The sequence below is a fragment of the Rattus norvegicus genome, chromosome 12, assembly GCF_036323735.1.
Source record: "Rattus norvegicus strain BN/NHsdMcwi chromosome 12, GRCr8, whole genome shotgun sequence".
Taxonomy (NCBI): domain Eukaryota; kingdom Metazoa; phylum Chordata; class Mammalia; order Rodentia; family Muridae; genus Rattus; species Rattus norvegicus.
Window position 1 is genome coordinate 46,304,939 of NC_086030.1, and position 15,731 is coordinate 46,320,669.

The following is a 15,731-nucleotide window of genomic DNA, read 5'->3' on the forward strand; positions in this document are numbered from 1 at the left end:
CTTCCCCAAGGAGGACTAGCAGGATTGGGCAAACAAGCAGACCGGTCAGGCCCCGGAACTCCCAGTGAGTTTGAACTTGGGTGGGTTCCTCCATGTATGACAGAGAAACATTCTATATTCTTTGTCCTTTAACTGCCCTGCATCTATTCAAGCCCTGTGGCATGAGAGATACGGGATATAAGCTAATGACCAAACACTGTTCCATTCTGAATGTCTCGAGGAACACACTAAGTGCACAAGATCTATTCACAGAGAGTGTATAATTTCCTTGCCATTCAAGGTTATATTTAAGCTTTTGGATACAACTTCCTTTCTTTGATTCACAGAAAAAAAGTTTATTATGAGCCCATTTCTGTCATCTCTTCTCTTTTGCCCAAAATAAGACTATAAAGAGCTAAAGAAGAAAACCGAGAAAAACTAATGAGGTGACAAAGTGGGTCTTCCATCACTGAGGCAGGCCTGCTGGAGAAGGAAGGATCTGGTCCCTCTGTTCCCACAGTCATCCGGTCTTTGAGGGACCTGTCTCTCGGCATCCATTCCAAGAACATGTGTACTGCATGTGTTCATGTATGTGAGAGCATGTGTGCCACATGTGTTCATGGTGTCAGAGCATGTGTGCTGCATACATGCATGTGTGTGAGAGCATGTATGATGCATGCATGGATGTGTGAGAAAACATGTGTGCTGCATGTATACATGCGTGGGAGAGCATGTGTACTGCATGTGCTTATACGTGTGTATAAGAGAAAGAAAGCATGTGAGTATGTTCATGTGTGAGAGAGCATGTGTGCTGTGTGCACAAATGTGTGTGAGAGCATCTGTGCTACATGTGTTTATGTGTGTGAGAACCTGTGTGCTGTGTGCATGCATGTGTGTGACAGCACGTATGATGCGTGCATGGATGTGTGAGAAAGCACGTGTACTGCATTGTTACAAGTATGCATGTATGAGAGAGCATATGTACTGCATGTATGCACGTGTGAGAGCATTCATGCACTTGTACGTGCGTGTGTGTAAGTGCATACATGTGTTCATGCTTGTCACCACGGAGGACTTTAAAGCCTTTCAACTCATTGGACTGCCCCATGTGCTTAAGTCAGAACATGTTGGCTTCTGTCCCTTTCAAGTGGCTGGGGTGAGGCTGTGGTAACGTGACAAAACTGAGCCCAGCCCTGAAATTCAAGACTTCGTTGTCTTAATGCCTGAGGACGCTGCTCTCTGAAACAGAGACGCCAGGGATATTCCAACTTCTTAAGCCTTCTCCTGCTTGTTTCTCTGAGACTATCGAGCAGACTGGCCTCAAACTCAACATCCTCCTGCCTCAGGCTGGGAATATGGGTGTGTGCCAATGTCTGGTACCCCTCTTGCTTTTAGACCAGGTAACCTGCAAAACTCCTTAGGTCATCCTTGTGACTGTGAGTAAATTCTTCCCACACTGAGGGCAGACGATCTGTTTACTGACAGACTTAGCTATGAGTTCATTAACTGTTAGGCCCCAAGAACAGAGGGTTAAAGAGAAGATACACGGAGAGCCTAACTCTGTCTTCACAGTGAAAACAAATGCCAGGGCTGGGGCAGCCCTCACATGGGGCCCAGCCAGGTTTTCTTGTAGACCGTTGTGCAGACAAGAGATCTTGGTGCAGTTCTAAGAAAGAATAAGAATCTAGACCTGCTCTCAGCGTCAGAAACAACACCTTGTGGACCTTGCCATCACAGGACTGCATGCTCACTCCTCACACCAGACCAGGGGACAAAGAGTAAGAGTGCATGTGTTCGTGGGGAGGAAGAGGACCAATGGCGAGTTGGGGTGGAATCAACAAGCCTCAGCCTCAGCGACAGAGGCTGGGACTGACGTCCTATTTTAATGCCTACTTTCCTGAAGGCAGCTATTCGCATAGTATTTATTTTTAAACTTATAGCTGACAGATTGATTCATAATTAAAGCTGTGTCATATGCTTGCCCACCAACTCCCCTCTAAAACAGACTCAGGGAGTTTAGGTGCCAGATTGGATCGAATCCTTTTTTTAAAAATCCTTTCAAAACACAGAACCGGTCTGAGCCTGGAAGTCTCCTGCCCCCGAGCTTTCTGAAATCGTCGACTTGGCGCTCCTCAAGGCTGAGTTATCATGGAGCCCTTGCCGGTGACAGAGGTGACGGGTGCCTCCTAGCAGAGGTAATCTTGGACAGAATCGAAAGGGGTAGACCATCCAGGACAAGCTCCCATGCCCACGACAATCTTGAAAGCCACACTGAACTTGACTGTGTCACTAAGACCCACTTTTGTGGCCAAATGCCTTGAAGCAACAGTTCCTAGGCTTTATAAAGTAGAAAGGCCATTTCTCCAAACCAAAGCTTATGCTAGGAGTCCAAGGCAAGAGGAGAAGCCAGCGACACTTACTCCTGTCCACGGGTCAAGCCCATGCACGCACTGCAAAACTATGACAGGAGTCCTTGCAGGCATGGCCTCTGATGCCAGGGGGCGTCCCGGCTGCTGATGTCTTGCTGCTTCTGGAAGCCAGTCCTTGTTAGAACCAGGCAGTTCCCCATGGGCCCTCATCCAGCACCCAAACTATAGTCACTAGCTGTAAGCTGGAAAAATCAATGTCATGTTGGAAGTGGAGCAACATAGGTTAGCCCTATTTCACAGCAAGGACACGGGAGCCAGGGAGGATGGTGTCAGGGAGGCTGCTGGAGGCCACTTCAGAGGCCATGTCATCCACTGTCTCCCATCTGTTCCCAGCTGATGTGTGGAGTGACTCTGTCAGGTCAGTGCTTCCCCCTCCATCGCCCCACTCCGACACATACACACCACCACCACCTTTGGAAAGCATCCCAGAGGCCTGGCCACCAAACACCATCAGTAAAGGAAACAAACACTGGAAATCTCTGTCTCTCAGAAATCAAAGTTAGAAAGTATAAACATTATATAAGCTAAGGCAGAAATCAAATTAATCCCACATACTTCGCAGGTTCCCTTGCAGCCAAACTTCCAATTTTATAAATGGCGGCCAGGCTCTCCAGGGTAGCAATGTAAAGGGTGCTGGGTGTGTTTCTTATCCTGACCCTGTTGGTTTCCCGTGTGTATGTACACTTTGAAACCCTCCATTCCTATTCTGTACCCATCCCACCGCAATCATATATAAAAATGGCTTCTTTTGAGTTCTTACCCTAGGAAACTAAAGGAAGTAAAAAGGGGTCTTTAGGCAAAAGGGACAAATCGGATTAACTGATGATAAATTTTAAAGCCGTCCAAGTCCAAGTTTAAGAAAGGATTAGTCATACAAGGAGTCACAGCTAATGTTTGTTCCTATGAATTAGATAATTGATCGGTATCAGTCTATAAAAGCTTACAGTTACTCTAGAGAGTTGCTGTCCAGTGTGTCTCATACTTTTACTTCTCACTTAATAGTGTTGATGTATTTTGAATGAAAACGATAGTCATATTTTTATCAACTGAACCTGTCAGTCGTTCTCCATGTAGGCCGCTTGTTCGGTAAGATATTTAGGTACATCGCAAAGGGCTCCAGGGCAGAGTCTGCCCTTTGCCCGGAACTGCAGTACTTGAAAGGCTGGAACAGTGAGGTGTTCCTCTCTGGTCACGCATAAGCGTGTGTGTGGTACAAGCAAACACTGTGCACAAATAAGAAAGCAAAACTTCTAGACGGCCAAGAAAAGGACTGGAATCCTCCAGTTCCTCAGGGAACGGGTACAGGGAGCTTACAGGTAGCCGGAGGCAGTCCCATTCCCGGCCGCATCCCGACATACAGACCAAACCACCTGACAAATGCAAGCCTCTCACGGCCTAGCAGTTCCACCCCTGGTCACCAGAGATCAGTGCCTACAGCCACCAAAGGATCTGCACAGAACCTTCCCTAACAACGGCTTAACTCCTCCTGGAAAGATCTACACAGCCATTAGGGGAGAATGAGCCAAACTGTGGTCCTCGTCACACTCTGAAAAAACCAAGGAAAGAGAAAGAGAGCAGCTCTTGGCCAGGTCCACACAAGAACCCCACAGGTGAGCCGTGGAGCCGCCTACGGGCTGGGACACCGAGCACGCTGTGGCTGCGCTGTGGGTGGCTTAGATACAAAACGTTGACTGAGTGCACCCAAGACCGAATGCCCCAGTTAGTTGGGAAGAGGGTCCCTGTGAAGTCTCACGCATAGGCCCACAGGCGTGTGGGAGGGGCCATTTCTGCAAATTCATGGACGGAAATAGTAAGGACCACTGAGGAGTGACCGAGAAAGTAAGAGAGTCACAAAAAGACCAAAGGCACGGAAGTACTAATAAGGAGAACGTCCCCATCTCCTCAAAGGGGCCTATTTCTGTCCTTCATTTTGATCAGAAATAGAGCTTGCTTTTCTACTGACTTGACGAGATTACGTAACCCGTGACTGAGGCTTGTCTGCTGATGGAAATCTCCACAGAAGTGATGTCACCCGCGAGGCTCCTGGGTTGTGGGTTTGCATATTAAAAAAGCAACTTTTTCTCTGCTAGGAAGATATACTTCCTTGGTCCACAGGAGAACTGATTGGCAGAGGCCCTGGGCTGGAGAAGCCACGTACAACGCCAGTCCCTGACATTTGGACAGTTTCGAGCGCGGATGGGCCCGGGACCCTTCCACAGTCATGTGGAGCGATGAGCTACCTCAGGAGCTTTGCTGAAGCTGCAGTACTATTGACAGTCTATTAGTGAGGGTGAAAAGGAAATGGTGTCGGCTTTCTATTTTGAGTTAAGTTCTCACTCTGTAGCCCAGACTTGCCTCGATCTCTTCACTCCCCTGCCTCAGCTACCTTTACGGGTGCGAGTCCCCACACTGAGAATCACCTGACTCTTTTAACTGTCCCAGCCACCTGCCCCTCCCAAACCTAAAGAGTGGTTTTAGCATCTTTAAAACAGGTAGCCCCCTGGAAAACTGAAACAGAACCAAGCATTATGGTCTTCAAGCTACAAGATCGTGGATCAGTCAGCAGTGCAGAAAACCCGAGATCCCTCCGCCCACCGCTTTACTCTGTTCATATTCGATAGATCCCTCCGCCCTCTGCCCTCCGCCCTCCGCCCTCTGCCCTCCGCTTTACTCTGCTCGTCTTCCAGATGTTTATACTCACAGTACAGCTGTTGCGAAGGGCATCGAATTTGCGCTGGATTTCATCTCGATGTGCCTAAAAGGTAAGAGGTACATTAAACATTTTTCGTAGGGAAGAATGCAATTCTACATGCTATGGGTCAAACAGAGAGAGCGGCGGTTTGCTTGAAAAGCCAGGTGCGCTGTCGCAGCAGCCCCAGCATCTGCTTCGCAGAGGACCGGTTCTTCAGTTCAGCCTAGGCCTCAGCAATAAGCGGGCCTCACAGAGCTGTGAGGTGAGTACCGCTACTCGGACCACATCAGACCAGACCACATCGTGAGCACAGGCAACATTTCATGTTTACATTAAGCCCTGGGAGAGCTAGGGAGAGCCAGGGAGAGCCAGGGAGAGCCAGGGAGAGAGCTGGGGAGAGCAGGGGAGAGCCAGGGAGAGTAAAGGACGGTATTCTTTCTCCTCTTCATTGGCTGGAAACAGAACCCCAGTTCTGAACATGAGTAACCTTCCCTCCAACTAACCCCTTCCCAGCTTGGTAGACTGACCAACTGACACACATACATACACACACACACACACACACACACACACACACACACACACACACACACCCCAAAGACAATGTCAGGAAAAAAGCAGAGACTTTTTAAGAATTAAAGCTGCCGAGATTCATAAAACATCACACTGACCTGGGAGTGAACACCAGACTTTCTTGAGGCAATGCTACCCTAAGACAGCAGTATTGCCGCTACACCTTGAATCTGAAATGTCCTCCAGAGGCTCTTGTGTTCAAGGCTTGCTTGTGGGCCTGTGGCACTAACAAGAGGCAAATGGCCTAACTAGAAGTTACACCACAGGAGGTGCTTGAAGAAGATACTCGAACCCTGAACTTTCTCAGCCCCCTCAAGCAGGTCTCTGCTTCCCTGCTACAGAAATAAGCAGGCCCTCCAGCATGTGCCCGATAGCATTAAGCTAGGACACAGCTGAGCAGCCATGAGCTAGAGCCCCAGGTACTGTGAACGCCAGTAACTTCTCCTCGGGGAGAATAATTGGGTATTTTGTCACAGTGACAGAAAGCTGACTGACACATGTCCTATAGGCACTAAGGTAGGCAACAAGCACAGGGAGCCCCTGCCTTCATCCTGTTGAAGGCAGATGGTGGAAAGAAAGGGCTTGACACGTGACAGGCCAAACAGAGCTGAGGGTGCAGAACAGGGAGGGGCCCCAGGACTGTGACCTAGAAGCAAGCATGTCAAGGAGGGAGTCTGTCTTTCCAATACATCCCATTAGACAGGAAAGGTTTGACAGAGGACGTGTGCTTTGGGTGGGAAAGGTGAGGCCCGACTTCAAAGCTTTGATTTAGATCTGTAATCCACCCAGTTCCATGGTGCCGGCTGCTCTACTCTATGTAACGTTCAGAAAGAGTGCAGTCGATCTAACCCTGGCATGTCCGTGTGCATCCATGACTCCGTGAGTCAGCTTACAGTCCATGGAATACGGGTAGTGACCCTCTGGATGTATAGAGGAGTGGGGGGTGGGGGGCAGGTCTGCATCCACACATTCAACCAGCCAGGGACAGAAAATATTTGGGGGGAATGTGCTGGCTGGTTTTATGTCAACTTGACACAAGCTCGAGTCATTTAGGAAGAGGGGACCTCATAAGGTCTGCTGCCTGCAGGCAAGTCTGCGGTACACTTCACAGGTAAATGATGATGTAGGTAAGCCCTGGTCACTGGGCAGGCAGAGAACCAGCCGTGGAGAGCAGCCCAGGCAGCATCTCTCCTCCATGGCCTCAGCTTTAGCTTCTGCCCCCACTTCCCAGGATGTGGGGGCTTCTTATGAGCCCTAAGGTGAAAGAAGCCTCTTCCTTCCCAGGTGGCAGCGCTAGGACCCCAGCTGGAGGCTGGAGGGGGGGGCCCGGCAGGGGGTGCGCCGGTGCTGACCACAGGCCTGGGCTTCCCTCATTACCATTCTTAAGACAGCACAGCATCCTCTCTTCACAGCACTTAGGAGGGGACACACATGGGGTTCCGGCCGTTGTATGCAGGGTCTTGAACATCTGCTAATTCAGGTGCAGGTAAGAGGTTCTGGAAATCAACCTCAGAAATGACTCTGTTTCCCTCTTGCATTAGACTACAGGGGAAAATGTATTTTTCTTCTGAGTTGTGGTCAGTGCTTGAAACAACAAAGCAAGAAAAGGGGGGAAATAGCCCAGGATAGCCCAGGTCATGACAGAGAGGAGGGGATGGTCTGGGAAAGCATCTGAGGCTCACTTGAAACAACTGGAAAGCAAGGAAAGGAAGGATGTGTTCCTACGGCTGTTTTAAGGGTTCGGGGATGTTGTGAGTATCAGCGGTGGAGACGGAAAGGCACCAAGGAACAGGGAGAGGGCAGGTTGCTGGTCAAGAAAGAGATGACGGTGTGTTAGCACAGGATGGTGGCAGAGACCAGAGGTGAGCAAGTGGAATCCGGCCTCTTCTGAGAGGACAAGTGGAAGGGTGTGAGGGGAGGAGAAGCCAGGCGCACCGGGCCAGGTGACTGGATTACAGTACTGTTTGCCTGGCTATAAGAGCACAGAGAACCATCTGCCTCAAGGCAGAGCCAAAAGAAGTCCTTAGTTTCCATAAGTCTACAAGGCAACTAAAGAAATTAGAACTATAATGTTCTCTCTAATGTATCCACTTCCCTAGACATTTATAATTGGAGAATAGTGCACCAGAAGGCACAGCACTAGAAACTGTGCAAAATAAGACACAAAAGTTAACAAAAACAAAAACAAAACAACAGTAACAAAACCTTTAAAATCCAACCAGAGAACTGGAGGGGGGCAGCTGAGAGCAGAACCCCCATCAACTGGAGACTCTGAAGGGGTTCAGAGTGAGCTGGAGAAAAGACCGCAAGAAGAAATGGCCACAGATGTCCACAGTTGCTAAAAGCTCTGAACCCACAGGTCCACGAACTTCAGCAAACCCACGCCTGGGAAACACAAAGACAGTTATTCTTAAGCGCACCTCAATCCAACCGCTTAAAGCCAGCTCATCCATAAGAGACCGTCAATGAGGCACGAGAACGAGCACCACACAGACAGCAGCGGGCTAAGTGCTGGATTGCCATCCTCCAGGCTGGACGAGACTATCGCCATCCTGGACCAGGGCAACTCTCAGTACCAGTACAGGGCCTCTCGGGGTGGAGGAAAAGGGAAGGTTCCCTATGATACACAGCCGTAAGAGATGGCTGAAGGAGGGAACGCAATGGTATGGCTGCCCATAAGCTGCCCACATTCCTACCCTAATAAACTCATTGGTCCACCAAGCCAGACGTGGGTGGAGTGGTGGGTAATTGCCGTACTAGACTCCCCAGTTTGAGACCATCTTGGGAACGTCGTGACCAAAGTAACTTGGGAAAAGAAGGATTTATTTGCTTTATAAAGGGAAGTCTGGGCAGGAACTCAAGCTGGAGGCAGAAACTGAAGCAGCCTTGCTTCCCAAGGCTCGTTTAGCCAACCAGGCCCACCTGCCGAGAGGATGGCACTGGCCATGGTGGGCTGGGCCCTCCCATCAGTCAGTGACCAAGAAGATGCCAGGGGCCAAACTGATGGGAACATTTTCTAGTTTGCAGCTCCCACCACCCAGATGACCCTGGCTTATGTCAGGTTGACAAAGTGACGCAGAGTAACAAGAAAGTCAGGTCCTTGGACGGTGCTGTGGGAGGGTTGACCTGAGAACAGTATAGCAGCATTTTAAACACTGCAACAGAAAACAACAACAAAAGTCCGTTTGCCCAGCATTCTCTAGCAAAAGTATCTCTCCCGAGTGAGGAGGAAATGACGGTTGCCAGGGGCATGCACGGGGTAAGGGGACTCTCCCAGGCAGATGGACACTATACAGGAGTCCTTCAGGCAAGGCAAAGACAAGCGGAAACTTGTGTTTCAATGTTTTCCACATATACACTCACTACTGGGCGTTATTGGGGACCTAGGAAGGACTCCCTAAAGTCCTGACCTTGAAATGGATAGTGGGTCCTGCCCCTACTCTCCCCCTCCACCCTTGCTTTCCGCTCACTTGGTGAGTGATTTGCCATAGGCCCAATCACAAGGAGGTAATCCATCATGGACAAGAGTTGTCAAAACTGCGACACCCCCCCCCCCAACAATCGTTTCTCTTTATACACTGACTGTCCCAATATTTCCTTCCAGTACTGGGATGAGTGAATGTCCCAGCGTCAGCACAGACCAACTTGCTGGAGCGAGGAGAGCATTTATGCAGCTTCGGACCACTCCCGTGCTACCGTTGAAATCCCACTTGTGGCCAGTGAGTAAGCACAGCCTGACCCCACGAACCCCTCACCCCTCCAATCCACGCTGAGGCCCCCATGGACAACATGAAGACTGTCTTAAGTCAGTGCCACCTGCAGCAGGGGTCACAAGGTTGGCTGGTTGGTTCGTTTGTTTTGAATGGAGAGACAATGGGCATTTTGGGTCTGCAGGCCAGTTTGATCATCCGAGGGCAAATGTCTTCATAGGAAATCATAGGAAATATGCTATGCAGATGAAACTGGGGAGCCGCCTTGATTAGGCGCACATGCGCACATGTTCTCCAGCACACGCCTAGAAAGCTGAGCACCAGAGAGCACATCCCTAACCTCAGCCCTGGAGAGGCTGAGGCAGGAAGATGCAAGGGACACACTGGCTAGCCTGGCTAGCCGATGGGCAAGCTACAGGTTTAGTGGAACACTATTTCAAATAAATAAATAAATAAATAAATAAATAAATAAATAAATAAATAAATAAATAAAGTGGAAAAGAAAATAATAAAGTGGAGACCAATGGAAGAAGACACCTGCTTCAGATCTCTGGCCTCCACATCACATGTACAGTACACACATGTGCACACACGCATGTGCACACAGGCAACAATATACTCCCACACACACTCACAAACACACATATATATGCACACGTGTACACACAACTTACATGCAAAGACACGTGCACAGACACACACACCCCCTACCTATTTTCATGTTCTCTCTCTCCCTCTCTCTGAGAGTGGTATCAGTTCTTTCTAAACTAAGGCTGGCTGGCCCACACAGGGATGTCGAAGCTTTCTTACATGTTATATTTTCTTACTAACAACAAAGATTCCAGTAACTCCATAGCATTAAAACCTCATTCACTGCAGCACTGGAATCTGAACTTTCAGTCCTGGATGACTCATTCCCATTAAACCCACCATGATGGGGTCTTTGGGTCATCTGGACACATCAGAGGCCAGCTCTCTCTGGGGCAGATTGAACTGAGCCACTGACAGTATGGCTACGCTCTGTCCTTGATGGGAGCAGTGATCACAGCACAGGAAACTGGTCCCTTGTGGGTGTCAGCGTCACCATCAGGTAGGTCTAACAACCACCCAGCTGATCCCAGAAAGGAACCGGTAAGAGGGGCTGGAGAGAGGGCTCAGCAGCTAAGAGCATTTGTTCTTGTAGGGGGCTGAACCCTGTTCCCAGCACCTACATGGAGACAAGCAACCACCTGCCACTCCACTTCCAGGTGATCTAGCTCCCTCTCATGGCTCCCTTGGGTACTGCACACACACGCAGAACAGACAAAACTCCCATGCACATAAAAAGTAATAAACATAGTAAGTAGTAACTCGGGGTCATCGATAGAAGAGTGGATTCTAACAGCATCTAGGCATCTGCCCAGCTCTTGTGCTGTAAATACAAAGAATGTGTGTGTCTTTTATCAGGAACTGAATGAGCGAAGGCGGGCAGAGACCCCCGGTCAGGATTAAACAGCAAGAGTGAAGGGTCACAGGGCCAAGGACAGGAAGGCGGTGCTCGGGTGATGCGTGTTCCGGGACACACAGCCTGTGGGCCTCACCCTTTCTGCACTTTCATGCCCCAAGCCTACATCTTGGCTGTTACGCCAACAGCTTAGTAATTAAGTATGAGGCTGGTTTGTGTGACGGGGTGGGAGCCTGCTTGATTAACGACAAATCCAAAGCGATGGCTCTGGCTGCACAATCTCGCTGCACAGAGGCGGCGTCTTCCCCTCGGTGTCCAGCTTTCCGCTCCTTATTCAGCTAAACCTCCTGACCAAAAGAGTAAGGGAGCATGCGGTCAGCACCAGGGAGCCACCCACCAAGCCAAAACACAGCTGCACGCCTCGGGGCCTCTACCTCACAGGAAGGGGCGGTGCCACCCTCTGGGTCAGATACAGACAGGAAATTCAGTGGCGTGGCTGTGCCACAGTTTTAACTCTGCTGCGGGTGCCTTGACTCAGTCTCCACCGATTTCAGTGCAGGAGCAATCAACAGGATGGGTAAAGTGAGAACGAGGACCAAGCAGGCACAAAGGCCCCCAGCTGCTCCTGTCAAGCTCCTTCGATGGAGAACTGTAACTGAACTGTGCTCCATCTAATTTGTCCCGGGGGTAAGGCCGCACCAGGTGAGCTGCTCCCTCCCAGCCTGGGAGATGACCGCCCCTGTGAATTAAGAAATAATAGCCCACTCTGCCATTCTTTTCACTGATGACAGCATCCTGCGGGGAGGGGAGGCTCTCCGACCTCCCACGAGATTGTTTTAGATCCAGCTGATCTACCTGATTGATGTTCCCGTTGGATTTGAATGTGGGCCTTAAACAGAGAGGAATAAAGTATGCATTTACGGCAACTTTTCCTTTTCTAGGAAATAGGTTCTTTGGAACCAAGTCCACCAAGACCTTTACTTGGCAGCCCCATGCTGCCCAGAACCAGTCTGAGACCCTGTCAAGGAGGAGGAGAAAGTCAAGGGGCCTCGGAATGGTCAGGAGTGTAAGCATATTGGGGGATGCTTCCCCAGGATAGGAACAGAAGCATGTAGGGGTGTGGAGGGGGGTTCTCCAAGACATGTCTGCCAACAGCTGCCTGACCCATGGCATTTCTGCTGTTGCTTTCTTCCTCAGGCCAGGGTCTTCTGTGTGGCCTCAGGCCCTCTCGGGCTCTTCTCCCATGAGTCTGAGCAAAGCCTATGTTCCATGAACCTTCATGTGCAGGAGCGAGAGAGCCTGAGTTTTCAGAACCAGCGAAGGCTTTTGTTTTGTTTCTTTGTAAAGATTCTTGGAGGCAGTGATCTCATCTGACTAAATTAAGTCGTGACTAGCTGCTGTGTGAGGCTTCAAGCAGCCAGTAGACAGGGCACACCCCACCCAGCAGCAGGGCAGGATTTAAGGGACTCATTTCCCACAGATAAACGGCCGTGACGCACGCTCTATTTTATGTCCTCCTCCGTCCACCAGGGGCACAGGAAGATGCATGGCTGCTGCCTGCCCTCCTAGTCCCCATGGAGCAGTGAGATCCGTGTCTCATCTTTGGGCACTGCCAAAAAAAAGGAGTCAGGAGCTGATCCCCTAGGGAGAGCGGGCTAGCAGCACAATGTTCGGCGCGTGCGAGGCGAGTAAGTGCTCCACATCTCGGATTAACTCACTGATGTCTCCTCGCTTCCGAGCTCAGACGCTCACACCTCACACGGGGAAAGCAGATGACACATGCTTTAAGTAACCGTGGTTCTCCTGTTGGCGCACACGCCTCAAAGACCGTCTCCCTCCTTCCTTGCCCTGTTTTGTCTTCCGTGCGCCTACTTTGTTTGCCTCTTCGATCTCATGGTGTCCAGCTTGCCAAACTGCTTTCAATCCATTCTCAAAGCAGAACATAAACAAAGAGATGGCATTGCTATCTTTTTTCCCCCCAAGCTAGATATTGGGGACACGTGGCGTCATAATGAGTGTTCTCGTAGAGATGATAGAACTTTAGGGCTTGATCAATATCCACACTTGGCATAAGTCCCAGAAAACCAAGGCCGCACGGGGCTTCCTTACAGTGGGCACTCTTCAGTGCTGTCATGCAAACTGCTGCGGCCCTCGCTGGTCTCCACCCTGGCCTGTCCCTAAACATCACATTCTCAATCTTGTTTAAACGACGGGATTGCCTAAACCCAACAACAGGAGGCCACTTGTAAGAATGAAACTGGTTTAAAGATAAAGCCACGCACACACGCGCGCGCACCTTTCAAACAAGGTGAGTTATAAAGAGACCGTGTTAAAACCTATAGAAGTTAACACTACTCTGAGAGATGCAGAGAAATTAGCTGATGTAGACAGGGCCAAGTGGGACTGGAACTGATGATGAACCCATTTAAAAAGAAATCACTGAATAAATCAGCTGCATTGTGCCCTGCCCACAGGAAAGGGCACCCCGACCAGCAGGCATGGCTGTGCCCATCTGCTTGGCAGGAGCAGTGTGTTACTATGAGAAATGTGTGGGCATCTAATATGGAGAAGCTCGTTCCACTTCCAGAGTCTGTGCCCACCACGCAGCCTTCCAAACCTAACAGTACTTGCTTGCTTTCCTTAAAGGTTTATCTGTGTGTGTGTGTGTGTGTGTGTGTGTGTGTGTGTGTGTGTGTGTGTGTGTGTGTGTATGTGTGTGTTGAGGGGGGGAGGAGAGGCAGTGCCTGTGGAGGCCCAGAAGAGGGCGTCTGATCCCTGGGAGTTACCCACTATGGTGCTGGGAACCAAACGCAGGTCTCAGGTCTTCTGGAATAGAAGCTAGTGCTCTTAACCATGGAGCCCTCTCCAGCCCTCAGTGATGGGGTTAAGTAGACTGTCCCTGATGTGGGAGGTGTCAGGACCACCCACCCAGCGCATTCTGGTCGACTCAGCAGGTGCATCTGGAAGCTGATGACTGACACCCCAGGAAAGCCTTTGTGAGCTCTGCCTGTCTTCCTGGATTGGTCCCTGTAGAATGGTCACTGGTGGTGGGGATGGCCAAAAGTCTTCCAGAGAGAATGGAGGTGTGAGGCCACTGCTGCCTTTCCATGTTCAACTGCAGGAGAGCTCTCTCCAGCCTGGTAAACTTGTCTCTCAGAAACAGCAGGTTTGAGAGGTTGCTTTTGGAGAGAATCTCAACCTCTCTCATTCGGGGAGGGGGGGGGGATGGAGAGGATGGGGGGGGGGAGTTCCCACAGAGATCATACCAGAAGCTTTAAAAAACATGAACGAGGCCGGAGGGATGGCTCACGGGTGAAGAGTGTGTCCTCCAATTCCAAATAACCAAGTTCTAGAGGACCCAAGGTTGGTTCCAGCACCTTGTCTGGTGGCTCACAATATCCTGCAAGCTCAGCTCCAGCGACTCTGACGCCCTCTGCAGGAACTGCACCCACACAGCATAGATTTAGATGCACTGCTAAATAAAAATGAACCGAAAGGGAAAGAAAAAAAAACCCAGAAAGCATGGGAGTGTACACCTGGGGTCCCAGCAACTGGGAAACAGATGCAGGGGGATTATAAATCCAAGACCACCCAGGACTGCACAACAAGTCCTCATCTTAAGACACCCACAAAATAAAAATAAAATAAATAAAAGTAAAATAAAGACATAAAGGGGAATCTATACCTTAAGAAAACAAAAAACAGTAACAAAACCGAGACCGAGCAGGATAAAGAAGTAGATGACTGCAGGAGAGAAATTATTGATTTTTCTTCTGATTATTAAGAACCCCAGTAGAAGACCCAAGTGCACAGACTCTAGCTGAAAAGAAGTCTTACGTGAGACAATGGCTGCTGTAAAGAGAGGAACAACAGATAAACTCAGGAGGGAGGATCTTCCCAGATGAGCGAGTGTATTAATACCAACAAAGGAGAAGTCTATCTACACGAGCTATTTTTCCACCCACCATCCGCACCCAGGAATCTTCTTTTTTCCTCTCTCCTGACATCTCTAAGAGTAAACAAAGACACTTGGCGCCTACTCTCATGCCGGCTTAGACCTCCTGAACCTGCCGGAGATGCTGGCTCCGAGATGCTTGCTCGAAGACTCACCGTGAGTGCCTGGATCTCCTCCTCCGCTTCTGCAGTTGTCTCCTCCAGCTCCGTCTTCGCCTGGCGGAGCTGGCTCTCAAGGGCAGCCCGGGCGGCCTGCAGGGCCGTCAGCTGGGACTCACGCTCCTGCAGGGACAGCTGCAGCTCCGTGAGCTGCCGCTTCAGCTCCAGCTTCTGCTCCTCATGCTCCAGGCTGACCTGCAGAGGGATGGGTACATGCTCAGTAAGCTTTAGAAAGACCATGAGGACACAGCTTGCCGCAAAGCCTGCAGCTTTGTCCTGGTCCGAATCCAGCGGCTAACTTCCCAGGAGTCAGAGCTCTGAGGAGAGACATAGCAGGATGTGGAGTGAGCTCTCTCATGGGCTCATTCAATCATAGGCTGAGAGTATTCAGAGAGATCGGACAGAGGCTGGGTCTGTGTCAGACATGCCTGAACACATACAGAAATGTCACCTTCCCCTAAACAGGACAGTGGAGAGCCTGCTGCTGCTGCTGCTGCTTCTCCGGACAGGGTTTCTCTGTGTAGCCCTGGCTGTCCTAGAATTTGCTCTGTAGGCCAGGCTGGCCTTGAACTCAGAGATCTGCCTGCTTTTGCCTCCTGAGTGCCAGGACTAAAGGCATTCCCCATCACCACCGAGCAAGTGTAGCTTCTTGGAGAACAATTGCATAGCAGAGATGTCCTCTGTGCCCTGAAGCACACACGAGACCACTTAGAGGTTCTTTGCGGATGTCTCCCTCTCTTCCAAAGGACATTTGGAAGAGCAGCTACAGGTTTGGTAGCAGCGAGCAGAGT

The 15,731-nt window shown here is 50.2% G+C and overlaps 1 protein-coding gene across 27 annotated transcripts in view; it reads right to left on the reverse strand.

Moving 5' to 3' along the window:
• Cit (citron rho-interacting serine/threonine kinase) overlaps window positions 1-15,731 on the reverse strand; it is a 161,762-nt gene that overhangs the window by 41,058 nt on the left and 104,973 nt on the right. For 26 of the 27 annotated variants that reach the window (XM_039089826.2, XM_039089825.2, XM_039089824.2 and 23 more), the window contains 2 exons: window positions 14,938-15,135; window positions 5,110-5,163 (listed from right to left, as the gene is read on the reverse strand). In XM_039089826.2, coding sequence (XP_038945754.1) covers window positions 5,110-5,163; window positions 14,938-15,135 — 252 coding nt within the window. Of the gene's footprint in view, window positions 1-5,109; window positions 5,164-13,755; window positions 14,008-14,937; window positions 15,136-15,731 lie in introns of those variants that run through there. The other variant, XM_063271712.1, reaches the window with a different exon arrangement.